The 27,451-nt window shown below is 47.4% G+C and overlaps 1 protein-coding gene across 7 annotated transcripts in view; it reads right to left on the minus strand.

Moving 5' to 3' along the window:
- The window catches only part of SPTBN1 (spectrin beta, non-erythrocytic 1), a 197,909-nt gene that overhangs the window by 23,861 nt on the left and 146,597 nt on the right, over window positions 1-27,451 (minus strand). For all 7 annotated transcript variants that reach the window (XM_081254831.1, XM_081254827.1, XM_081254829.1 and 4 more), the window contains 14 exons: window positions 24,038-24,150; window positions 23,053-23,240; window positions 21,907-22,024; window positions 20,416-20,574; window positions 19,447-19,749; window positions 17,450-17,603; window positions 15,889-16,759; window positions 15,661-15,798; window positions 14,074-14,830; window positions 12,893-13,095; window positions 7,855-7,945; window positions 2,881-3,027; window positions 1,920-2,183; window positions 526-750 (listed from right to left, as the gene is read on the minus strand). In XM_081254831.1, coding sequence (XP_081110957.1) covers window positions 526-750; window positions 1,920-2,183; window positions 2,881-3,027; window positions 7,855-7,945; window positions 12,893-13,095; window positions 14,074-14,830; window positions 15,661-15,798; window positions 15,889-16,759; window positions 17,450-17,603; window positions 19,447-19,749; window positions 20,416-20,574; window positions 21,907-22,024; window positions 23,053-23,240; window positions 24,038-24,150 — 3,731 coding nt within the window. The remainder of the gene's footprint in view (window positions 1-525; window positions 751-1,919; window positions 2,184-2,880; window positions 3,028-7,854; window positions 7,946-12,892; window positions 13,096-14,073; window positions 14,831-15,660; window positions 15,799-15,888; window positions 16,760-17,449; window positions 17,604-19,446; window positions 19,750-20,415; window positions 20,575-21,906; window positions 22,025-23,052; window positions 23,241-24,037; window positions 24,151-27,451) is intronic.

The following is a 27,451-nucleotide window of genomic DNA, read 5'->3' on the forward strand; positions in this document are numbered from 1 at the left end:
GGAAGTGTGTTCAACCCCGCTGGGGGATAAATGACAAGGTCCTACTGTACAGCACGGTGAACCGTATTCAATACCCTGTGATAAACCGTAATGGAAAAGAATATGAAAAAGGACATATACACGTATAACTGAGTCACTCTGCTGTACAGCGGAAATTAACACAACGTTATAAATAAACTACACTTCAATACAATTTAGAAAAAGAAAAAGAATCCCACTGGGAAGGGCGGCCTGGGGAGCCTGCCCTTCTCCTCCGATACAGGGCACGGGCCAGCCTTCCAGACCTTACTTCATCCTCAATACCGGACTCTCCGTGAGTCCTCATTCTTTGTTTGTAAAACTACCGTTCGAGGGGCATTAAATCCTTGAGTTATGTTTAGAAAACCCGACAGAAAAACAGAGTTACATTTTGCGTGGATACACAGAGCAGGGCTGGGATGGCTCAGCTCACTGACGTGACCAAGGTGGGTCGGGCCCAGCAGTGAGAACATGGGCACCAGGCTGGCCAGGAAGGGAGGTACTCACGATCTCGTCCTCCACGTCCCTGTTGAACTGATGGATCTCTCTGGAGGCCAGCAGGTTCTGTTTCCTCTCGTTCAGGGGCTCCAGCAGCGCCATGAACTTGGTCTGCACGGTGAGGCGCTTGCTGTCCACCTCGTCCGTGCTCTTCCCCTCCTGGCTCAGGGCCTGCGCCTGGCTCTGGAGCTCTTCGATCTCCTTCTTCCGCACCTCCATCTGATTCTCCAGCATCTGAGGGCGAAGACAGACCCACCTTCACACCCGAGACGAGGGACACACGGAGGGTGCTGTAAAGTGTTCCCTTGTGGCACTGGCCCAAATGCAAGACCCAAGAATATTCACTGATACAGTGGAGAGCCCAAGAAATGGTTCCGCACGGCCAGCGAACAGCAATTAGCGCTCCACTTCGTCAGCTGATCTTTCAAAAAAAAAAACTCCTAGAAAGATTTTTTTCAACTTGGGAGCAACTGTCAAGTTTATCCAGGAACTTAGGAGGCAAATGACAGGGGAAACAAGAATTAATTATGGGGAAAGGACAGTCTTCATCTGCCTGTTCAGAAGCCATAACGATGCTGGAAACCAGCTGAACCCCCAGGAAGGAGTCAGGTCTTCTGCTTCCAGTTCTTTTAGGCCAGAAGGACAGCCAATGTTACCATCTCCTCTCGATTTCTTCAGTCAGAAAGCTGATTATTCTTTTTTAAAACTGGATAATGGCTAAAAACATCCTAACTGTGTATTTACATGAGGAAAACGAGCGAAAGCAGAAGCAGAGGTCTCTCACTCAGGAAAGACCACCCTGGGAAGCCCACACACTGCTGGCTTAGAGACAAGGGGCTGGCGTCTGAGAATAAACTGACTCTTTTCTTAGGTAGGGGAGGACTCGGCCACACACTGCAAACCTGGCCCAGGGAGCTCCTGCCAGGTTCTGCCACCAACTTGCTTGCTCAACCTCACCAGAGCTGTTTCCTCCTCAATTCAGAGTAAATTCATTGGCCCTTAGAAGGGCTTTACTGTGACGCAAAAAAACCCCAAATTTCTTTTATTATTTATAAAGTGCCCTGAACAACTCAGGTAACTATCACATATCTAGACGTTATACAGCCAAGTATGCAAACACAGTAACTTTCCTTCATGTAAATTGCAGACTAAATGAAATGAATATTTACTCAACTGTTAAGTGGTGATACTATCCGTCAACCAAGATGATAATGAAAGAATATTTCCATGCATGGACACCCAACACTGCTACTGTGTCTTTCCAGTAGATTCTGGAAATGTCCCACGATGCTGTCAGAGCCCGCTGTGCTGGGTTAAAATCCCTTCACACACCAAGGGGATGTCTGAGAACACGGTGGGCGAGTTAAGACTATCAGGACCACGGCAGGGAAACAGCCACTTGCCTGTTGCTTTTTCAGCAGGATGTTGACACTGGTGAGGTCTTTGCCATAGTCGTCAGATTGAATCTGACTCTCCAGGCCGTGCAGCCATTTGTCCAGATCTGCACAGCTCTGGGTGAAGAGTTCAGCTCTGTTTGCATCGAAGAGCCGCTGGGCCTTGGTCTGTGTGGTAGACTCAAGGACTTCCCACATTTTATGTAAACCTGTGAGTTTCTCCTTCACCACGGCTTCCGTCTCTGGCTTTTCTGAAATGAGCTGCATTCCTTCCTGGAAAACACACATACATGCAGTTTGCAGAATAGGTGCTACTGTGAAAAACAAATCTGAGATATTTGATCTGTGAGTTTCTTATTCATTCAACACACACACACACGCATGTGCAGCCTTTCCACGTAGAGTTAACTGCTCAACAAAACTGACAATGGCCTGGCCTACTGTGGTTTTCACAGGCGTGGAGCACCAAGTGATTGCTGGGGCTTAGGGACACTTGATGCCAATAACCTAAAACTCCATCCCCTCCACATCACCCCCAAGAGACCGTAATACATTATTTTAACCGTTAAGAGTTTGAAACCATACAGAGTGTGAAGGAAGAGAAGGGGGGGGGGGAATGTCACATTCATGCTCTATTGTGCTGCAGAGAACCTCCCTGTGCCAAAGCAACACATTTTAGATTATTTAAAATATATAATATTTCTAAGTTCCATGGATCCGCTCAGTCTCTGTCACAGTCCAGCACACATAACATGATCAACAGAGTGAGGACGCCGCCCCAGGGGCTTGCGGTCCATCAGGGGCAGCAGATGAGACACGGGACTGCTCCCGGCTGTGTAACTTCTGTATGTGGTCAGATATGACTCAAATATGCTGGAAAACGTGTTAAATACAAAGGAGCTCATTTCCACCCAGTTCGTTTACTCACCACGGCCACACTGATGGAGCCCCATCAAACATCTTAACTCACCTTCTCAATTTTGTCAAGCCATTCTTTGTTGGATGCGAGTTCTGCCATAAAGGCTTGATGTTTTAACCATTTGCTGTGCAGATTTCTGGCTTCATCATAAGACATGTCCTGGGCTGTAAGCATCTTTTCATTGATCCAGAGAGACAGCTAGGAAAGAAAAAAAAATCAGGAAGGTTTCAGAGATTGTGATCACAGTGACATCAGCCTTTCTTCTGCCCGGAAAGAGCCATTATGTCGTACTATACACACTCCACGTTTCCAAGTCAACAGACAACCAAACGTTCACTTTACAACCCTGACCCGTCACAGCAGGTATCTCCACTGTATGGACAGTGTACCGGAGCCTTGCTCCCGACTATGTATCTAACATTAAATCCAGGAGTACAAGAGTGCTCCGAGCCAGCTTTCAAACTGCTTGGCACCCTTAACCAGCTTTTCCCCCAAAGGCTTGTGTTTAAAATTCTGCCCTAACCAGGCTAAGTCACAACCTTCTTTCTCCTTCAAAGAGCCGTGCCAGCTATATACCATGTTAAGCATGATTAAGTGTCTTCTACTCTGTTCGGGAATCTTTTTACTCTTTTAGTTCTTTTATTTAAAAAAACCAAAGCCCCTACTCTTCTATCGCTCCCTTTTCCTTCACAGGCCTATCTATGGGGATGCCAAAAAGCTAAGTAACTTGCTCACTATAGGGGTAAGGTAGCAACGATGCCCTCTCAACGCTCCCTTCAAGTCTGAGTCACCTTCGCCTTTTCTTCCTCTGTCTGTAAAGAACCTTCCATTCAGACCAAGAAACACTTCACAGGACTTGATTTTGAGGCCCAACATGTCTTGCTTGGATCTGAACTCTAGGAAGCCTCTTCACAGAGCCTGCCAGCCACTGACAGACAGATCTGAGAAGCCTGGGGCAGGAGTCAGCCCAGCCTGGCTCCTGGACACACTTCTGCTGGCTTTCATCCTGATTTGCCTGACTCCTCACTGCCTGCCTGTAGTTGGCCACACCAGGGTCCTAATTCCTACCCCATCACAGCCCTAACCAGGAAGAGCTTTTGTTTGCCCAGGTGAAAGATATGCAGGACAAACACAGGATCAGCCTGGAACCAGAAGCAAACGTCTTCAGGGGCTGTGCCACTTCTCCTAATGTGACCACAAGAAGCCACGCTTACACCAGTTGCTGCCACAGCGAATTTGCACCCAAACTGCTTCATGGTCCCATCACCAAAGGTTTAGAAATGGTGCATAAAACCAACAGAAACGCTTACAGAATCCACAATTCTGAGGCCATTCACTTGCATCCTGGGCTGCTGCTAGGAAAGGCTTCCCCATAAATTTGCTTCAACAATACAAAGTCTGTTCTTTGAAAACGATGTCAAGGAGGGTGATGCAGGTCATGGGAGCACCCCAGCTCTGCACATGGGTGAACCCCCAGGCACCATCCCTACTTTCCTCAGGATACCCACCCACCACACAGGAGGGAGTGGGGTTGAAAGCAAAAGGTAGTGAGATCTTTGATGTCATGCTTTATTAAGGGAAAACCCCCCAGTAAATCTCATAAAGCCCTTTGTAAGCAAGGAGCATAGATTTGTTACACAATAACCGAGACACTAAATTTCCTACTTTAAAAGCGTTACCTATTTTCCTTCCAGTTACCTGAGTAACTAAGATCTGAAATGCTATGGCCATTCAATCTAAGGAGAAAAGAGGTTAAAAGGAAACCAAATGGCAAAACTTTCCCCTGTACTCTGTACACACACACACACTAAACACAATAAAAGGCATTTACCCAAAGTGCAAAGGACATTCACATATTTGCGCTATTCATAAACACCTACCCAAGAGAGATTTTTAAAAAAAGAGCTACATAAAAATCAGAGGCTTATAAACAAATCTGCTCTTTGCTGAACACATCATCCTACAGATAAAGCAGCGTGCAATGCAGCACAATGAAATGGAGCTATGGAACTTGCTAGTTTATCAGCCCTCCATCAGCATTCTGGAATCAGAACCACAGTTATTATTTGTGGGCATTTACAAAGGTCATTTAAGAATATACTCATTCTCTGCAGAACAGAACACTGTGCAGATCGGAAAAGGATAGGAAAAAATGCTTTGATCACTGAGTTAAGCTCAAAGCAAAGCACTGAACTCACTGTCCCTGTGCCACTACATCTAGTTATACTGTCCTCCTGGGGAAAAACAAATCAATTTCAGAAAACAGGAGGTATGGTGGGAGGGAATACAACAGAAAAGCAGTACCTTTTAAATCATTCATTTTTCAGGATATCACATTAAAATAACGGTACAAAAATTATGATACTCTTTGGGTCGCTATCTATAACTGGGACTAGGTGGGCCCTGCTCATTCCCACAGCACCGCTGCGATAAATTTCCCCCATCCAGCAAGTGTTTCTGGGTGGGGGGAGGGTAGCAGTGATGGCAGAATTCACAACCCAGCCCCCTCTAGCCTCTAACCCACGAGGAAGGGAGCGTGACAGCGAGGCAACCTGGATTCTCCAGACCTTGAACAACACCAACAGCCAGCAATGGTATTAAATCTGACCTCTGGGTACTCTGTAAAACTCCACCAGCACAATAACAGATAGATGTTCAAATTGTGGGCTGGTCCACACACAAGCTCCATTCTCAGAGGTTCTGGCTTAAAAGGGGTGTATTTTAATGAGGCTGAATGATGGAAAGTTTAGAGTCAAAGAATAGTACCTCTTAATAATAACATCACCCCTTTGCTTGTACTGCTACACTGAGGGTTTTGGAGCCCCAAACCTGACCTAAATTCCGTCACTATGTGGAAACTATATATGCTGATGTGGTACCCCCAGCAGATCCTATGGTTGTACTAACTCTTAATGAGGTTCAAGGAGAGAAAGATAAACCAGGGAGACTTGGCTGAGCAGTCACAGAGACCTGCGAACATCTCCAGGACAAAAAAGCCCAGTCAAAACCTCTGTGCATACTTTGAGCGGAAATTGTGCAGGGCTGAGCCCTCTGGGCATGCCCAACAGTCACTGGTGTGTGTTAAGGAGGGAACTCCTTGTAACTAAGGATGCTAATTTGGAACAAGCATTAACAGAGATCTAAAAATCTACTAAAACTATTTCCTGTGATTCAACTTGGAAGGACTTTCGTTTTATCTGCTTAGTTTTCCCACACATTTCTATTTTCAAATCCACACGTATGTAAATGGAAAATGGGGGCTGGAAATTTCAACTGAGCTTCTCTCAAAGGTTCCTCCGTCCTCTCACTTCCTGCTCATTTCCTGGCATTCTTTTTCCCAAATTTAGTCCAGGTTTCACCATGCTCAGGTCAATGAATTTCATCTCAGGAACTTGTCCTTTAAGCAAGGGTATGGAATCCCACTGATTTCCCCAGCACAACACTTCCAATATGTCTTGAGGTTAAAACAAGTCACTGGTGGTGCTTCAAGGGAAACATCACGGTACTGCAGGGACCTTCGATCTGGGGAAGGCACAGCCCAGGCTGCAAACGTCTCCTGACAACTTTCACTCCTTCCAGTGCTGAAGGGCCACTTGGTATTCACTGCAGCACATCATGCAACTCTACACAGCTAACCTTGGAGCCCATTACTCTTCCCCATGCCTTGTCTGGGACGTGAATGCCTCTTTAAATGAGCATCCTATTCAAATAGGTTATTCATGCTCAGGTGTCACTTGAAGAGGCACTCCTGTCCTCAGCCTGTCTGGCTCCAGGCAAACCCCGAGAGACCTAGGTCCATCAGTGTGGCCCTGAAAGCCAACAGACCCTAAGCCACATAGTTGAGGGGCTTTCTTCCCTTCTCAAGGTTTAGCTACTAGAGCATATTTTTAAGATTCACAGTAAGACAGCAGTTTAGTGGACATGAAGGATCGCTTCTGTCACCGACTCTCTGATTCAGCTGTTATTAGAGCCACATTTCTTTTAACACACAGCTATAAGTTTGCATGTGAGGGATTTGTGATGAGTCCAGTCATATTTTTAGCACATGACCTTGATCCTCTCCCCACCCCTCAAACTCCCCGTCCCCAATGTCCCTGCAGCTTCACTTGGATATTCTTCATCCCATTTCTGCCTCCAATGGGATTTAAAGTCTAATAAACCAGAGAGGACCGGGTCTCACTGTGGTTCTCTGGCAGACAGTGAAATACGATGTGCTCGTGATCTCACCCATGTGAAGTCAGCTAGATGCTTTTTTCCAACTAGCTTGCAGAGAGATTGCATTTTTCTGGCGAACTTTAGTTTCCCCAGCTTGTTTATGCATGTATCAGGGGAGCATGAAATAGTTTGAGAATCATCAGATTAATACCACATGCTAAAACTCGAGTTTGAAATCAGGATTACTGCTCTTGGCATATCAGACAGACACCTGAGGAGCCTGAAAGGTGGATATTTCAAGGTCTTCAGTGAATAAGAAAGTCAGTTTTTATGTTTTTAAATCTTTCTTCTTACCTGGGTAGCCAATTGCAGTTCCTTTTAGTTCTTTCCTTCTGTACTATTAAATGTGCGTTATTGTAAATAGTTTAAAATATAATATTAGATGCTTTTAGGTTACAGAATACTTGAGAATATCACTGTCTTTGACGATGGAAATGTTCTACATCTGCATTGTTCATGTGATATGGCAGCCACGAATCACAGTTGGCTACTGAGCACTTAAAATACAGCGAGTATGATGGAGGAACTACACTCTTAATTTCATTTGATTTAAAATGAGACAGCCGCATGTAGCTAGTGTCTACTGTATTGGACAGCACAGTCCTAGACTACAATATTCTAGATCGTAATAATCTGGTTACTCTAAGTGGTAGCTTGTAGGCTGGAGAACTGACACTGCCCCACCTGCAAATTATAGACGTGATATGAATTTCTGGCCTCAGTTAATTTTATAATTCCAAGGGCTCTTATGTCAAATGCTCGGCCGCTCCTGTGAGAAGAGAGGAAAGGAGGAGTTAAAAGGAGACGCACCTCCTGACAATCTTGCAGGAATTTCTGAAGATCCCTGTTGTCCTTCAGTCTCATCAGAAGCTCACTGGCTGCCTCACGATTCTTCCTATGTCTGTTACAAAGATAATAAAAATAATTTTAAAAAGAGGAAGTAGGGAATCTTGAAATGCAGAATTTACAACTCAGCTTCTTTCCTGGGTCTCAATATACGCTGAAAACAGTTTGCTTACAGTTCTCAATCATGTCAAGGAGACAAGATAACCAAGAGAGTTGAGCATCCTCCAAATGAGTAAGCCATGGTACAAGAGACCATCACACCTGTCCCAGCCACACAACAGGCCAGGATGCAGGCAAAAGAGCTTCATAAATCTGGTGTTAGGGGAGAAAAACCCTGAGCCATGTGCTGAGTAAGGGTCTCCATTTTAGGAACTATGTGAGAATATGAAGTTGATCTTTAAGAAACTCATACCTGGGTGACAGGCCAGGTACATGGCTAAGAAAATGCATAAAACCATGTAACTGGCTTAAAGGAACCTTCCCTGATAATGAGATTCTCGTCAGGAGAAAAACTCACCCAAATCAACAATAAACCAAGAATGAAAATTTCCAGACCTGTGACATCACACACCTAACTCAATCCCACTCTTCATTAATAGATAAGGGTCATCAAGGTTTAAAGAAGTTAAAGCACAAAACCGTAACCGAAAAACTTAAAAGAACTGGAAGGAGCTGCTGAACTTGGGGAACGACAAGGGACGTGGAGTGCTCGCTCTCCAGCCCGGATGCTGGGCACAGGGCTTCTTGGCACATGCTGTGGAGGTGCCCGAACTCCCCTGCAAGCCTCCTTTACGCACCCAGGGGCTTCTCCACCAGACTGTGAAGAAGAGCTGTGTGAATGCTGTGAGTGCCATGAGTGCCATGGAAAGGGCTACCTTCACGTGGTCCTACTGCCATGGGGCAGAGCTGTACCACACTGAGCATCGAGAAGCATCACCATAACACAGCTCCCCCACCTTCCCAAGGAACCCAAGCGCCAGCCAGCCAAAGCAAAGGGTGCGAAGAAGGGCAAAGGAAGAGTGCAAACGGGGAGGTTTGGTTTTTCATTCCAATTCCCAAAGCACTTTCTTGCTGCAGTGCCTGGGCAAGGTCTCTTGACCAGCCCTGACTGCCCCCATGGCAGGGAGGAAGAAGAACACGACCTCTGATTCTCTACAACCCCAAGAAAGGGCAGCTCAGGGAGCACCTCATGCCAACTGGCTTTTAAAGAACCTTCTTCAAGAGCAAGAAAGACCTTACAGTGACGCATGTGTCACACAGGCCTGCAGTGGCTGCTGGCAACAAGGGACAGTGGCAGCACTGTAGCTACCATCTTGCCTGGGGACCAAAGGGAAATGCCCTCTGTTCCTACGGGTACCGGCGACTACAGAACACAGCAATAACGTGAATGGAAATAATACTGTCAGGTATTATTGTTTATTATAATATGTTTATACCACTTAGGCAAAATGCAACAAAAGAAAAGTACTTCTCATTATAATGCTAAATGAAAAGAGTTTATGCACAGCCAATGATACAAAACTCCAAGACACAAATTGGCAAAGCAAAAACTAAAATGGCATGTGCTAAGGGTGAGATTAAAAAGTAGTAGTTTCTACCTCCCCTCCGAATTTTAACATTGTGGCTTTTATAAGAAAAAATAAAAGGCCAAAGCCCCTTTACTTCATTGCTATCCTTTCTCAAAGATCAAAAATTTTTAAAAAAATGTTTTTTAAAGACTGTTAGTGATTTCGGACTAAAGGAATTAGTCATCTAAAAATGTGGGTGGGGAAGGAATGTCAAGAAAAGTTCTTCAAGTTCCCAACCCTCAAATTCCAGTCACTATCTGTAGGGGGATTTAAGAGAAAGAAAGCAAATAAAGCAAACCTTCAGGAGGAAGGTAATTTGAGTTGGAGTTAAGTCACAAAATGCAAGAGTCCTGCCTTTAGCCAAAGGCCTTGAATGAAAGTTCCCGTTCCCTTCCCCGGCGTCACACAAAAATGCTACGATGGCAAGGAGTAATCAGAGACACGGGCAGTTAAACCAGGACATGCAACTCTGAAGCTCATAGAAATAACAGGAGTAAAAATAACTTCAAACACTGAGAAAATTTACTAAGAGAGAAATACCACCGGACGGAATCTTGAATGTCTCTCTTATATAATCAAGACTCACACGTGCCCAGTAGACTTCTGCCTGGACAATTTTCCTCTTTCGGTGGGTGCATGAAGGAGGGAAAGGCCAAGTGGTGATTTAAGGCCTCATGTCCAAACAACACAGATCAGGAGGGCATGAGGATGGCCTCTGGGTGATGTGCTCTATGGAACGAAAAATAGCTACACGGGCAGCTGAGATGGTTGCTGCTTCAGAAAACCCTCGAGAGAAGTGAGCATGGCTTAACAGTGCACTAGTGGTCACCAATGGTATTCACGGGAAGTGAAACTTGGGAAGGTCTTTCAAGGGGAGATCGTGGATTTAATTATAGGGAAGGACCTTCTTAAACTTGGCCGTAGCTTCCCACACTCCTAAGAGTGCTCTTTGGGGCAAGGTTACATCTCTTGCTTTCTTTCCATGTCTCACCACCTACCCCTATAATGAGACTCAAAAGCTCCTCACCACATGAGGCAGATATTGGGCTTAACTGTGGTTCTTACGGAAAATAAAGAACCACAGGTACCTAAGTAAAGTGGGTTGGTGATTTTTAAGCTTTTTTTCCCACGTGAGATCAGGTCTGGCTTTATGAAACTGGACACTTTTCCTTTTCTCCCAGGACTGCACTGGGGCTGGAATTTCCCTCTGAGCCAGGAAGCTCACACCCGTTCACACCCCCCTGAGCAGGCTTGGACAGCAGGCTCCTTTCCACCCAGTCACAAGCCCTTTACAGGCCACTCATGCCCCACCCACATCTGTTAAGAGTCAGTGTCTTTGTTCTAGTACTTCTTCTCAACAAACTTCAGTGGGAATCGATGAGATTTCCAGAACGTAAGCAGGTTATGATGATTTTGCTTCCTACAAAAATAGCTTCACGGGAGCGTCAGAATGTTTCTGGACAGGGATCAGATCCAAAGAGTTAGATATTTACTTAGCTTGTGCTCTGACACCACCTGGAACTCAGATTTGTATATTTTTTTTATAACAGACCAGTGTCCTCTGGGGTCAAGTTTCAGATCTTGAGGCCTCTGGGGATATTAAAGTGAAACCAGAATTCGGTTAACACGCGCTGAGGAAAATAAGAAAATGTAGTCCTCCTGAGGGCAGATCACTGGAAAGCCCCGTCCCCCTTCCATTTCTCTTATGCTTACGGATAGTCCCCCTTCCATCTCTCTTATGCTTACGGATAGTAGGGAATCTTCTTCCTAAAGCTTTTTTTTTTTTTTTTTTTTAGTTTCTGCTTTATAACAAAGTGAATCAGTCATACATATACATCTGTTCCCACATCCCTTCCCTCATGCATCTCCAACAGAAATCCCCAGGAGGCCTTGGAACCCCACGGGCCCAGGCTCTCAGTCAAGGACAAAAGGAAGGTTAAGCCGCACTTGAGAGCTGCTGAAGCATTCTCTCACATCCAGGAGCCTCCCGTCTTGACAGAGTCACCTGCTTCCAACAAGCCCTTGCAGCTGTAGCATCGGGGGATGGATAAACACACTGAGGAAGCTGCCAGGCAGCTGCATGCCTGCCTGAACACAAGTGTCCCCAGTGGCCCGGCCTATCTTCAGGAAACCAGCTGTGTGCACCTAACATGGAAGAACATGGTGTACCATGTTTACAAAACAACATGAGATTTAACATTAAGAGAAAAGAAATTCTTTCTCCTCCAGGTTAAGCCTGTCTTGCCCAATCCTTGTTTCTCACAATCATTGAAGAAGGGTTTGGTGGAGGGATTTTTTTCTTTTTCTTTTTCGTAGATGTTTTAAAAGCAACAGATACAAAATTTTAATTAATATACCTTACATCCTATTCCATAGTACCACCCTGAGAGCATATGGTTTAGGATCTGAATCAGCGCAAAGGACAGACTGGTTAAAGCCAGGAGCTCAATCTTTACAGGGCAAGAGCAATTCCCCTCTCCACTGCACACTGTAAAACCTTCATCTGGCCCAGGGTCCCAGGAGACCCTCTCAGACATGGTAAGAAGGTAAGTAAGGAAATGCTCTCAGCAAGAAGTTCTTCCTCTTCACTGCACTTGAAGGCCGGAGAACCCTTGAGGAAGAGGCTGTTTCTCAACGACATCAGTCTCACAACGAGCCCTTAAATCTGGCCCAGGGCCCCCTGGCACCAGGGAAGATCAGCTGCAGCAGAGGCTAGTGACTGACCCAGATAGGCCACACCCAGAGAGAAGTGGACAGTCCAGAACCAAGCCAGATCTGCCCAGACCTCCTACTTCAGCAATAACCAAGGCAGAGCTAAGAGTCGGGCGTGAGGGTCTAACAGAGAACACTGGCCAGGGAGAAAAATCTTTTGGAATGGCAAATAAATAAATAAATAAAAATAAAACAAGAGCATCTCATCTTGGAGAGGGCTTGGCAGAAAAGGAGGAAAAGTCTTTTTTCTTATTATGAAAAAGATCCTATTACAGCATTACCCAAGCCAATTTTCTAAGAAAGGCCTGATGGTGTTCACTTTTGCCTCTGCCAGGTACTCAGGACAAGCCAACTATGCCCTTCCTCCCTGTCCCCTCCTGAAAGGCCTCAGAGGAGTCTTGTGTGGATGAAGGTGAATGTGGGCTTGGCTGGGGAAGCGTCTGGCTTTCGGGGTCCCACTGGGTGACACGCTACGTGTCACCTCTCACAGGGCAAGGCTCACACCCCACCGCTACTCAGCACTCTGGCTCTCCTAAGTCTTTGGTTAAGAATTAGTCTGGCGTCTCAGGCTTTCTTTCCTTTGTAGATTAAATTTTACTAGGTGCCCACGTCCTGCCCACTGGGGGAATTTATACCCACAGCCCCAAAGACATTGGCCAGTGACTCAGATGCTTGACAGCCCCAGGGTGCATGACTTCCTTGAGAACCTCAGGACGCCGCACCTGTCATCGATAGAGTCCACCTTCTCCTGGATGCGGTCCGAACTGATGTTCCCATCGCTCACCAGCCTCCGGCCCGTCTCCACGACCGCATTGATCTTCTCCTCGTTGGCGTCCATGGTGGTCATGAAGTCCTCTTGTTTTTTAATAGCTGCTTCAGCTCCTTCCAAGGTGGTGGGCATTTCAGTATGGGCCAAAACATACTCCTTATTTAAAAAGGGAAAAACAAAATCAGAGCAGGATGAGAAATCATGAAATACAACTTGCTTTCAGAACAACAACAAAAAAGCACTCTTTCCTACATCCTGCATTTCCACGCAACATACTTTGCAACAATTGCTTCGTCACACTTATATGAAATTATCTATGGAGTCAGATAACACAAAAAGTTGGGCGGGGGAAAAAAATCCCAGTGGGACATCGCAAGTGACTAAATTTCCCTAAGTGGTTAAATGCTCTTATTTTTTTCCCAAAGAGAGTGAGGGAAGTGAACAAAGGTTTGTGCATCAGCCACAAGGGTCCACTCATGGGCCCATAAGGTGACAGCAACAGACCGTTCAAACCCAATCTTTTAAGAGGGATTATCAACCACAATGTTGGCGACCATCCTTAGCTCTTTCTCTTTCTCTAATCACTGCCCTTGGGTCATTGGGTCAAGTCCCTGACCTTTCTAGAGCAACGAAGACAGAACCATTCAGAAAAAAAAAAAAAGAAAGAAAGAAAGAAAGAAAGAAAGAAAGAAAGAAAGAAAAAAAATCCCCTAAAATACTGGGTTGGTCAAAAAGTTCGTTTGGATTTTTCCATAAGCTTATGGAAAAGCCCGAACGAACTTTTTGGCCAACCCAATACTTTTTAGATTGAATTAACACCTCTCAGAATGTCGCTAATTTAAGGAACTACTATGAGGACATACATACTATGAACACACTAAGAGGTCCTCGACCGTCACTGCAGTGGAACTGTACTTTGCAAGGCAAGATAGCCCGTGTGGAAATCTTCAACTCTATCCCCTACGCTGTGATGGGTTTCAGTGCCTTAGATGCCAGGAAAAAACAAATGTCTTTCCATTATTCTTCTCACATCCCACAGGTGAGGTTTAAACCAGCAGCCCTGGCAGAAATGCTTCCAAAGGCAGCCAGGGCCTGCTCCGACAGGAAGGAAGCCAAGGCAAGGAGGGACGTTACCTGGTTGTTAAGGAAGGCCTCGGCCTGCTTCGTGTCCCGCAGGAACTGCTGGTAGGCGTGGGACTGGGAGAGAAGGTTCTGCCTGTTCTCCCACATCTTGTGGAGCTCATTCCACCCAGTGTCCAGGGCCTGCAGCCGCTGCCGCAAGAACATGTACTGGGCATCGGTCTGGCCCTGGGTGACCATCTCGCCCATGTCCCTCATCTTCTGGTAGTCCTCCTCATAGTTGTCGATCTCGTTTTTGATGTTCTCATGCTGCGTGAGGAGCTTCTCGGCCTCGGTCAGGGTGTTGGGCATGTCCTCCGAGGCGATGGCCGTCTGGGTCCTGGAGAGCCAGGACTGGAAGTCGTCCAGGTCCCGCAGGAACTGCTGCAGCTTGCTGGCCTCTCCCAAGGAGGCCTCACGGTTCTTCAGCGTGGTCTTCATCTCCTCCCACACGTCGCTGATCTCGGCCAGCCGAGACAGGATGGCCTGGGCCTGGTCGGGGTGCTCGGACTCCAGCTTCTCGGCCTCCTTCTGCAGGTCGCTCAGCTTTGCCTCGATGGCCACCAGGTCCCGCTCCATGCCGGTCAGCTTGCGCTGCAGGGCCATGACTCCTGCCAGGTCGTTGCCCAGGTCCTGGGTGGATTCAATGACCTTGGTCTTTTCCCGAATCCAGGACTTGGTTTCGTTGCACTCGAGGTGGTAGTTCTGGATGCTCAGGGCGGAGAGGAGAGCATCCTTCTTCCGGTCCACCAGCTCCCTGAACTGACTCCACCTGTGGGTGCAGGGGCGGAGGAGAGAGCAGAGTGGGAGAGAGGCTGGAAGCTCATGGCTGGACAAGGAAATTAACAGTGATGGTCGAAGCTGCGACTCCCCCTCCAACTTTGCTTTGACTACATGCGTTTTGGAAAATCATCTCCCTCAGTATATGGACACCAAATATCACCATCGAAACAGCTCACAGACACACTATAATCGGGAAAGAGCCTGACAAAAGGGGGGGACTTGTCAAAGGAGCTGCAAAGTCAGCAGTGACAACACACCCGTCCCCCAAAGAGTCATTTAATTTACGTCTGCAATGCACATTTTACTCATCTCCGAGCCGCACCTAATGAATGTTTCCCACACCCAAAGGCCTCAGAACCAAGACCAGCTTGCCACCACAACCTACTCAAATGTATTTATTCAACAGAAAGATAAGACCGGGACAAAGGTCCACCTTGATAATCAGGACTTTCATCCACCAATTACGTCTCAAACATGCTAAAACCCTGTTCCAGAAATCATTTTAAAAGACACGGGACAGGTGCCGCCTTGATGCCGTGATCCACCACGCTGGGCACAGGTCTCACACCCAGGCCCTCGCTTCCCACGTCGGGAGGGGCTGCCCCGAACGATGTCGCCCCCCTCAACCCCTGCCGTCTTTCTCAGAGACACTTCTTGAAAAACCAGGGTGTGTTGAAAGGCAGATGCCGACATCATGACATCAGCGCCAGAATGTCAGTGACCCTGTGCAGGAAATTCCTGACCGTGAGGCTCAGCAGGCGACCTCGCCATCCCGGCCTGGCACACAGGGAGCCCGCCCGCCGCCTGTCTCACGCTTACCTCGTGTTGAGCTTGTCCTGCTGGGCCTTGATCTCCTTCTCGCTCGGGTGGCCGCTGTGCATCAGCTGCCGAGCAATCTGGTTCACCACCGCCACCCGGGAAGCCTGGTTGTTCATCTCTGGCTCTAGGCTCTCGAATCTGCAAAGGCAATTCAACAGGGAGGTCACCTGCTCGGTCACCTCGGCTGCGGGGGGCGGGCGGGCCAGTGTCCCCGCGGCACCCGCTCACCTGTGCTGGATGACCTCCAGGTCCTCCAGCTTCTCCGGGATCTGCATGTTGTCGAGCCACTGCTCCTTCTCGTCGATCCAGAGCTCGCAGGCGCCGGCCTCGCTGAACATCTTGTACAGGGCCAGGGTGTCCTGCAGCGCCTGCTTCCGCAGCCGCGTCAGCTCGGCCACCTCCTTGTAGCGCTCCTCAATGCCCGCCAGCCGGCCCTGCACGTCGGGAGACTCGGCATGCTCCTGGGGGAGGGCGCCGGCCTGCTCATGCAGCGAGTCGATGGTGGGCCTGTAGTTGGCGATCTCCTCTGCCACGTCTTTGTGCTTCTTGACCAGGGACTGGGTGGAGTACTCGTCGTGGCCCACGTCGTTGCTGGAGACGATCTTGAGGATGTCCAGCATCCAGGCGTCGATGTCGTCGGCGTCCGCCTGGAACTGATGCAGCAGTGAGGCCTCCTCCAGGCGCTTCTTGCGGATGGCCGAGAGCTGCTCCAGGTGGGCCCACTGCTCGCGAATGTAGGCGATCCGCTCCCGGATCTTCTCCGACCCGAAGTGCTCCTCGGCGATCATATCTTCGCCCTCCTTGATGGCCTGCTCGAAGTGGCCGCTGCGGCCGCTCATCTCATCCTCAAACGCCCGGTGCTTGCTGAGCAGCCGCACGACGCTGGTGAGGTCCTTGCCATAGTCGTCGGAGGACAGGATCTTCTCCTTCTCCCGGATCCAGCCTTCCTCCTCGGCCATCTCCCAGAAGAACTTCCAGAGGCGACGGGACTCTTCCAGGCGGGCCCGGCGCTCGGCTGCCAGCTGGCAAAGCTCTTGGTAACAGAACTCCATGTGGGCCACGCGGTCTCGGATCACCTGGGGGTCGCAGGGCTTGTAACCTGTTTAACGCCAAGGCGGGCATGTGGGTGTGACAGCGGCAGCACAGGCTCCTGCGCATTTGCAGGCAGTCGGCTACACACCCGTTCTCCCTCCTAGATCACCAGTTTACGCTAAGTGCAGGGCCACGTTATGGGGCAATGGAGCCCCTTCTAGGATCTTGACTGGATGAGGAGGGAGAGGCAAGGATAACTGCTATTTTTTTTTTTTTTTTGCCCCAAGCATTATTATTTTTTTGATTACTCAGGAACCAAAAATAGCAGGTAAAGTGTAAGAAAGAAGGCAGCTGCATTTAATTGTTTCTAAAACAGAACAAAACCAAATCCTTCCAAACATCCTTTAAACAAAGATATGCACAGCCAGGTGTGAAAGCCATGTCTGAGAGACACACCAGGCTATCGGTGTGCAGAGTGTGGTCTGGCAGATTTCAGTGGCCAACATCAAGCCACTAAAAACCAAGCAGCACTCGAGTATGGAAGGAAAAGACAGGTCCATTTCAGAATAGCAAGACAGAGTTAAAATGTAATGGAAGGCCACCCTACTGCATCTCATTATGCCCACGACACGGCCCACTGGGAACCCACAATAGCAAGGTAACTTTAAAGGTCCTACTGCCACACATAACCCATCTACGTCTCTGGAGATGGACTTCTGGTGACGAGGGGGTAACGTCTGGAACGGTCTGTCTTTACCTTCCCCGTCTGTTGCAAACTTCTGGGCAGAGGCATTGACACCTCTCACCCGCTCTGCCTGGATGCCAATGTCCGCTTCAACCAGGGCGTGCTTCTGTAACAGGTCTTCCACGCCGAGCAAGTGTTTGCCATAGTCTTGAGATAATAATAGCACCTGCGCGCAAGAGGCAACAAAAAAGACATCCATGAATACAACCTTGACGTCAGCGTCTCATAATCTTTGGACGGGATGGGAGCCACCAACCAAGCTGCACCCTCCCTCCAGCCAGCCATCCTCCCCATATCTTTAGGGGAAGATGATGGCATGCAAACCAGAGCAAAAAAACCCAAAAGCCTGTAGCAGGAGAAACATTATAAACTAATGACCATCTACCTTGGAATAAGAAGTCAAACCTATACTAAAAAGTAAAGAACAGAAAAAAGAAAAAAAAAAAAAAGGAAGAGAGAAGAAACCAGTATGAAATATAAACGGAGCCTCCAAGAAGAAAGTGCCTGCAATAACAACCATTCAAGAAGATAAGATAAAGGTAACAGAGCTGTTTCATGTCAAAGTTTAAAGAAGTCTCCTAGAAGTTGCTGACCCCTTAACGGGATGCTCTCCTCACCTGCAAGCTCATTGGTACTTCTCTGCGATACTTACACAATCAACGGGAGAAACACCTAGTTGAAAAGCTTACAAACCACATCTCTAACCAAATAAGAAGAACAGGGTCAGGTGACTGTCATGCTTAGGAGGTCCCGAGAAACATCTCTGGTTTAAGTTTGGACCCACTAATATTTTCTTTCATTTTTTCCATCAGCCCAATTTGGGGCTCTCATCACACATCCTCTCCAGATGGAATTTCTACTTCATTCTTACTTATGAGGAAGTCTCTGGCCCAATCGGAATTACAAAGTGCATGACGAATTCTAAAATGAAATGCACATCTGTGCTAGACTTTATGAACATTTCTATGTTAAGAGGTCAAGACAGACCATACGTGAGAACATCATAAACCTGGGACAATAAGAGGGAAAACTCATGGTATGAAGTGACCTTGCTCCCCCTGCCAGGAACAGTTCAAGAGGTAAGCAAAAGACAAGGGCTTACATCCCAGGAAGGAAATCCCTCGCATGAGGTCAAGGTGGGGAACACAGCGTGTTGAGATAAAGGAGGCTTCATGGTACGGCCTGAAAGCTGCCCTGTTCTGCCCTAGCTATGTGGCTAAAGGCCTGCCAGCTGGAGAACTGCTTGACACAGATGAGCTTTCATCAGAGGCTTGCATCAGAGGACACGGACAGGCCCAGGACTACAGCACAACGGCAGGTCTCTTCCTGGGTTGGGGGAAAGCTGGGAATACCATGCCCAGAGCTGTCAGTAAAGGAAGGGGAGGCACAAATCGGCACTGGCAGCCCTCTCCAACCAGTGCGCCGTCCTGTGATACATACACATATCTTGCACTTAATTCTCGCTATAACCGGATGAGGTAGATGAGGCAGATGGTAAGTAAGCTCTCCGCTTACAGGTGAAGGAAGGAGGCTCAAGGAGATCGGGAAGCTCCGGCGCTCACCATCTGAACGCTGGCTGCCTGGTTCCCGGGATGCGCTCTATCCACACTGCCTACTACTCTTCCGTACCACCTGCCTGGCCTGTCCCCAAAGCAGAGCCACTCACACATAGACCAACGAGACGGAAAGGTAGCCCCAACTCTAAAAAGTTAAAACCACAGAAGACCACAATTTGATTGACTGCCTATCATGGGATATACCTAAATTAGACCTGAGTCACAGCAGCAGCCCTCCAGCTATGGAACTGACCTTTGTCACAACTTCTTCTCACTTCACGTCTCATTTAACTTGTGAGCTAACAACCTTCCCATGGGTGACATGGCCCTTCTCTGGCTATAAGTGGGTGATCAGACCAGGGGCATGGCTGTGTGTTGGGGGGTTAGTGGGCGGGTCCCAGACGACAGAGGCCTGACTGGCTGGGCTCGGGCCTCCATGCAGGCACGTTTTACCTTCATTTCATCCATCCAGTCCATAATGTAGAGCATTTCCTGGAATATCTTCTGCAGCCCCAGGTTCATCTCGAGGCGCTGCCGCCGGGCCCTGAGCAGCTCCAGCAGGTACTCCCAGAGCCGGATGACGTTGTCCTTCCTCGCCGCGATGCGCTTGATGTCGTGGTAGTTCTCCGCTTCCAGCTCCCTGGCCACGGCCACCACGGCCTGCACGCGCTCCTCGTATGCGGCAATGTCCGTCTCAATGGCCTCGTGCTTTTTCGTGGCAGCCTCGACTGCGGGAAGGTCAAATCCAAAGTTGTCCTAAGAGAAAAGGGAACAAAAAGAAAGAAGCACAAAATTCAAAAGCCATCCAATTTGGAACAAAGAAACAGAAAACGGAGGTGGAGTCCTGGGCACACCCCCTTAATCTTTGGGCAGGGCGGGGGGTCCCAAAGCCAAGCACCGACTCCCAAGTCCCGACCCCCGCTGGTCTCCGCCTTCCTGGGGGCCCTTAGAACTGTGCTTGGGCTCAAACGCTGTCCCCAAAGCAAACCAGCAACTTCTCACTTTACAGAGGGGTGCAGCACATAGGTAGCACCTGACTTATGAGACTGAAGCAGGCGATGGCTTTGGTTAAGCCAAGTAGAAAAGAAGCCACTTACTTATTTCATGGCCAGTCTAGCTGCCTTGAAGGCCAAAGACTGGGAGAAAGAGAGAAATTTTTAAATATGAACGGTTCACACACACTCATTGGCTTTAAACAAACTCTGTTTGAGCTACTTCCAGATCTATAAAAAGTTAGATAAATAGAAGAGAAAATATATTAGAAATTATAAACATCCTCTTCATGGGGAGTGGGTGAGATGACTTGACAGCTGCTTCAGGATACTGGATGTTGACAAACAGCTGTCCTAGGGCCCCTGAATGTGGTCTAGGTTCTAGCGGACCCCAGGAGCAGTTTTCTTGAACACTGTTCTAGAGCAGGACCTGGGACACCAGACGCTGGTTCTCGCTCAGCCAGGTCTCCCTCATAGCTGCCTTGCGGTCAAATCTGCGGGCGAGCTGTTCCAGTTTCTCCTGTCTTATGAGCTCGTTCCGCAGGGCCAGTTCTCGCTCATGTTCCGCTTTTTCCAGTCTTTCCCAGGCCTACAGAAATGAAAGAGAAACAGTTTCCTGCTACGTTCAAGGAACAATCCTAGGCTGCAGTTAACAGCCAGTGCTTCTCAAAAAGACCTGAGAACTTAAAAAGGAAATCCCATTCCCAACCTCACTGACTCTTAAGCCTTGGGAAAAAAATCATTTTCTCTCAGTTGAGCCCCATGGGAACACTCTCCCCTATCTAAATCTAAAGATCCTATGTCATATCTGGGAAACAAAACAGTGTAGATATGGAGCAATGTAACTAAGTTACAAAGCCCTTAACTTTAATTGAGAGGAAGCAAAGTATCTTCAACAGCTCTGATGTAAAAAAGATAAATGACATCTCTAAGAAATCATATTATGAATCTCTCATTCACCCCACTCTAAAGTCACTTATTTTTTTTATTGTTTTTTTTTTTTTGCGGTACGCGGGCCTCTCACTGTTGTGGCTTCTCCCGTTGTGGAGCACAGGCTCCGGACGCACAGGCTCAGCGGCCATGGCTCTCAGGCCTAGCCGCTCCGCCGCATGTGGGATCCTCCCAGACCGGGGCATGAACCTGTGTCCACTGCATCGGCAGGCGGACTCTCAACCACTGCGCCACCAGGGAAGCCCTGAAGTCACTTATTTTAATTCACATATCGGAGTATTTTTTTCCAAAATACTCACCAATTAAATTCATTCCTATGAAATATACCTTACTTCAATTAAAAAAAATTTCCACTTAGAAGAATCTAAATGTGTACAACTGACCACAGTTCTAGATTTTTCAGATTTCTGCTTGGAAATAATGCCCACCATGAAATTCTATAATTGCAGATGTAACAGGCATGGAAACAAAATTTTTGACAGCTTCTTGACAGAAGGAGTCAAAATCCTAAGCCCTAACCTCTAGGGATTCCAGATACATGAAATAAAGTTTTGAATTCTCCCTTCTGCAATTTAAAGATGTTTGAGCCAATTGCCTGAGACAAAAGACAGGTAAACTGATTATGTATGAGTGATAAGGTAAACAGGCTGAACCTGGTTTGATAAAATCTAATACACACACACACACACACACACACACACACACACACACATATGCACGCACGCACGCATGCGCACACACACACACACACCCCGCCAGCCACCTGCCCCCAAACCACCACAAGCACTCCCTTGACCCTCAACACTATGTGAGCAACGACTGCCGCTTATCAACTCGGCAGGCCAGGAAGGAAGCCTTTCAAGATCTCTTAGCAATCAAGACCCACTGATAGAACCTGAAGACCTACAGGAGGCTGGCGCCCACACAGGAAGGCAGGGACCATGAAGGAGGCCAGATGGATCAGTTTTACCTTGTTAATGTCAGAGATGAGCTTCCCCTCCCGGGGCATGTAGACCTTCTGGTTATTGGCCCTCATCTTGCTCTGAATAGTGAAAAGCAGGACTTCCAAGTTCCCCTTCTCAGTAAATCTAAGCAGAGAAAACCAGCCATAAACATTATACTATATTTTGTTCCTTCAAAAGGAAAAATGCATCTGCTTCTAGAGAGAGAGAAAAAAAACACGCTTCGAGCAGCCTCACAATTTTAAAAGGCACTTATCTCCGGTCTGACTTTTATGTGAAACGCGTGCATGTCAGAGAAACAGCAGTGGGTTAGTTTTTGGGTACTGAAGACCTCAGTATGTGCCAAACTGTGGGGTTTTTCTTGTGGTTCGTTGTTGCTGAGGTTTACAGTCAGGGGCACAGAATGCTACTCTTTTGTTAATCAACTGAATCAAGATTTAGACCCCAAGCCCTGGACGATGAACTTGCTTCATTCGGAGAGCACAGCTGAATGCATTCAACAATGATCAGTTCAAACGACCACCTAGGGTCACTGTCAATGGGTTGTGGAGACCTCAGTCAGGAATTCACAACTGAGTGGAGTTTTCAGAAAAAGGAGGGATGACTCTTGTCATAACAAACAAGAGATAAGGGCCACAACCTTTACTGGACAACTACGTATCTTTAAAATATGTGAAAAATCAGACTTCTGGGGGCAGCAAAACCTGATCTGAACGGATATGAAACTACTGTTTTTTTAATTCACACAGTGTGAATAATTACATGTTTTGCTACAGATATGTGAGGAGGCTTGATATGAGTTAACTGCCTCAGAGCCACCTGGCATGTACCCTGTTACTTCTCTAAAATCAAGAAATGATGGAATTCTGAAACACATTAGGCACAAGAGCTTTGGATAAGGAACTGGGGACCTGCACCATTTCTTGGGATTCTCACGTATCCCACGTTACCAGTGGCACGTTTCTGCTAGAAAGGGCTCACAGAGGGTATAATTTGGAATACATCTGGGCAACACAGGCTCAGATTAAAAGGAACAGGACAGGCCGCTGGCGAGAGGCGTTCACTGAGACCATGCAAGTCAGAAAACAGGGGTCTGCGGCTGCAATCACCTCTCTCCCCATAGGAAGGGCAAGGCATTACACTCTGCATCTTACTTGGGCGGCTTCTCCACAGTGCGGTAGGTGTTGAAGGCCTGAAGCTGTTGTTGAACCCCAACCAGCGAGTTGGCAAATTTGCGATTGTTCAAAATAATGATGGTTTGTTCAATCCACTCCAGAAGGTCAGAGGCAAGGGATTCATACTTTTCAATCATTTTTTCTGTTTCAATAGCATTGTCGAGCACCTGTAAACAAGAGTCAGAAAAATGGAAAAACAACATCGTATCCCTACGTAAGGGAGACATGACTGCAGCCCTATGGGAGCCCGCACACACTTCAGCGCTGGCTCTGAAAACGGTTCCATGAGACTTTGTCACAAGTTTTTAAAACTCCAAGAACCATGTGCTAATAAGCACTCAGACGTGGCTATCATTTGTGAGCAATGACAGCTTAACTCAACTGTAATTGGTTCTGTAACCTCCCAACCCCCAGGCAAAGGGTTTCAGATCCTGTATGACTCCTGATGCCTCAGCTCCGAAATTCCTAGAGGAACGAAAAGGGCTCTATTTTGCTTGGTCCTGTCCCATGAACGCCCATGAATTTTCCATTCCATTGCACTGAGAAGACAATGTCATCTGATCTGCGGTGTTCTGAAATATATGGCAAGGGAACATCAGCCAAACAAAATAATTAAAAAAGCGTAATACTGATGAGGCCTTTCCAAGCGTGGTAAGTAGGATTTTCACGTCCATGACATCAGGCAACTCAATCAGATTTTCAATACCCAATTTTCTGGCAAGGTTGAGGGGAGGGGTGTTTCCGGGTCTGAGATCCCCCTGAAATCCCTTCCTGAGTATTTTAGCCACCCACCACTCCTGCCTCCTGTTACTCTTTGGGATCGAGAGGCTGCTGCCCACTTCCCTGCCGTGTGGAAAACCTGCCACGAACTCCCAGTAGCTAAACGTCTGAGTGCATGGTGGCGGCACATTAAGATGTGAACCTTAATTACGTCTCACAACTTACAGAAGTGGTATGAGCTTACCTTTCCAATTCGTTTTCCTTCAACAGCCAAGGCCTTCATCTTTGAGAAGTAGTGGTAATAAGTCACCACATAAGTGATAATGGACTTCTCATCAGGGTGGTCCACACTGATATCTGCAACCCAGAGAAGATTCTGTTCAGTACCCTGCTCACGGCACCGCCAACCAGGCAGCAGGAACAACCCGGAACAGCTGCTCAGCACTGCACAGGCCCGTATCTTCATTTTTTGGGCTTAAGAGTTCTGCCATCAATGTGTTAATATAAAGTTAACTAACAGGGATGAAATCACCTCCCTGGCTCTTTTAGTTTATGAACATTCATAAGTGCCTTCTACTGCTATAAGAACATAAAAGTCTTTTTTTTTAAACATCTTTATTGAAGTATAATTGCTTTACAATGGTGTGTTAGTTGCTGCTGTATAACAAAGTGAATCAGCTATACGTATATATATATCCCCATATCTCTTCCCTCTTGCGTCTCCCTCACACCCTCCCTATCCCACCCCTCTAGGTGGACACAAAGCACTGAGCTGATCTCCCTGTGCTATGCAGCTGCTTCCCACTAGCTATCTATTTTACATTTGGTAGTGTCTATATGTCCATGCCATTCTCTCACTTCATCCCAGCTTACACTTCCCCCTCCCCGTGTCCTCAAGTCCATTCTCTACATCTGTGTCTTTATTCCTGTCCTGCTCCTAGGTTCATCAGAACCACTTTTTTTTTTTTTTTGATTCCATATATATGTGTTAGCATACGATATCTGTTTTTCTCTTTCGGACTTACTTCACTCTGTATGACAGAAGGACATAAAAGTCTTAATAGACAGGATCCTTTCTCTAGAGGATCCCAGGCCACTGAGGTGACAAAATATATACAAAACTACTAAACAGAAATGAAGAACATAGTAAGAATTGAGTCAGATATCTCAGTGATGTGGCTACCACCCAGACACACCACATTCACCTCCCTGCCTCCCCGACCCCTAAGCGGGTCTGTGTTTCTCTGTGGTCCTTATTTCTGCCAGTGGCACCAGAATCTTTCCCGGCCACTAAGTCCATGGACATCTTTATCTCCTTGTTACCCATATATCCAGTTAGTCACCGGCTCTGAGACCTGATGATTCTATTTATGGAATCCTTATTGTCACACTCGGGTCCAGCTCTCACGGTCACATAACCAGACCTGAAGCAGTGGCTTCCTCACTGGGTCTCCCTGCTACTTGATTCACTTTACACACCTTGCCTAGCTGATCTTCCAGAAGCACAGCTGTGTAGCACAGCTTCCTCCCAAGCCCAAATTACTCAGAAGTGCCCTGCAGTCTGAAAAATAAAGTATAAACCCCAAAGGCCTCTACAATTTGCCCTAACTTTCTTTACCTCCCTCCCTTCCTTCCATCTATCCATCGACTATTTATCAAGCTTCCTCTAAGTGCCAAGTGCCATTCTAGACATTTCTCATTCTATAGCCTACTGGTTCTTCTAAGGCACTATAGATCTAAACCAAACTGGAGTATTTACCACCCCTCAATTCCCAATATTCCTTCCAGTTACAGCCTCCCTTTGTCTGAAAGGGCCTTCCCCAGCACATCACCTTCTTCCTACCCTTCAGGTCCAGCTCAGAAGCCACCACTCCAACACAGCCATTTCCGATCCCTACAGCTGGAATGACTGTCTCCTCTGTTCCCTAAAGGGCTTTGTTTATCGTTTGCTTTCTGCCAGGTCCTATGATTACTTATGCACATTTCATTAGTCTTACAAGACTGAGTTTCCAAGGCAGGAACCCAGTCTTGGGAAGCCCTGTGTCACCGTGCCTCCCCACCTCCTAACGTGCTGTCTATATACAGGGTGGGTGGTCAATAAATATTTATCGAGGGAGGGAGCAAATGAATGAAGGTGGTCCGTCTTTAGGGTATGGCAATGTTGGGAAGTACTCAACTCAGGACAGACGGAGGAGAGCACACACAGATGGCTCTTTGTTGACGCATGGGGCTCTGTTTTCAATGTGCCTCTGCACACGCGCCTTCACTTCTATCCTCCTGGCAGCCCTGTGTGAGGCAGGTTGTTTCTCTTGTTTTAAAGACTTGACTACCAGGGTACAGGGCGGGAAAGCTCCCTGCCCAGAGTCACTGAGGCAGCTGATGGCAGTGGGGGGCCACAGCTACTGTTCCCACCCCAGGGCCCCTGTGGCCAACTCCTGTGTCTGTTTGGCCCCATCAAAGTGGGCCCCGTGGATACAGAATTGTAGGAAGGCCAGGAAAAAATGCCATCCCTGTATGCAATTTAATAAATATAAAATGTCAACATAACTGGGAAGGAGTGAGCAAGCAAAACCTTTTTTAAGTTGTTTACAATTTTATTTTAACTGAAACTCTCTGGGGCACCGGACAACTAATAGCAGCTAAGGACAACTAATAATCAAGATAAAACCCACAGAATAAGTGACATCGACTGCTTTTTTTAGCTCCTTGTCTTCGAATGATCTGGGGAACCTCAATCCCCTTTTTGCAGTGGGTGGTGATTAGAAAGATTAACTAATGAGCAGCTTATTAAATTTCTTTTTGTCATAGTGATTAAAAAAAAAAAAGAAGATTCTTTATCTAAGCACAAAGAGCTCGGGCTCAGGGAGGATGCCTTTCCAGAGTAAGGCACGGGTTAAGCACAAAGATTTATCACAGTCCAAGGAATTTTAGTTTTGTGTTTATACTGAGAAATCATTTAATGGGCTAGCACAAAGATAATTTTATCTCAGCTTCCTGTAGTGAAACGATCAGTGCATCTGATGCACTGGAAAATAGCAAGACGCCTGCCTGGCAGCCTCCTGACCTCGGTCTGCCCTTGGGGAGTTCAACTTCCTGTTCTATATTTATAAGAACTTTAAACTTTCACTCACATACAGTTTTTTCTCTCTAATGCCTGCTAACAGCTGAGAGGGTCTAGAAAGCTCCAGACCTACAAACAGATCCTCTTACGTTTTCAATGCCTCTCGACATCAGAAAACGTTCCTGTGACAGCTCGTGCTAAGACGAAGCCTACAGTTAGGATTTTGGTAAGCAAGGGATTTACAACCTATGGGACTGTCCCACACAGGTCTGCTCCATGTCACCTGCAGTCAGTCTTCAGGGTCCTGCTGCAGGGATCCGAAGAGCAGAGAGGTTGGATCCGTGCAGAGACTGGGCCGCCAAGCAGCCAGCCACCAGGAGGGACTGCACCTGTTACTCCTGCCACCCACACGTTCCGGGTGCACCTTCCTCACTGAAGCTCTTCATGCTCAGGAGCAAACACCGCACAGTCTCCTAAGGAGGCCTCTGCCTCCATCTCTACCCAGGCCAGACCACACTCTTGGCACCGTGGGCTGAACGTCAGTCAACAAGCATGTACGGAGAGCCTAAGGCAGGTTCTCTTCCTTGAGCACAGAGG

This window comes from Mesoplodon bidens (genome assembly GCF_964165515.1).
Source record: "Mesoplodon bidens genome assembly, chromosome: 14".
Lineage (NCBI taxonomy): Eukaryota > Metazoa > Chordata > Mammalia > Artiodactyla > Ziphiidae > Mesoplodon > Mesoplodon bidens.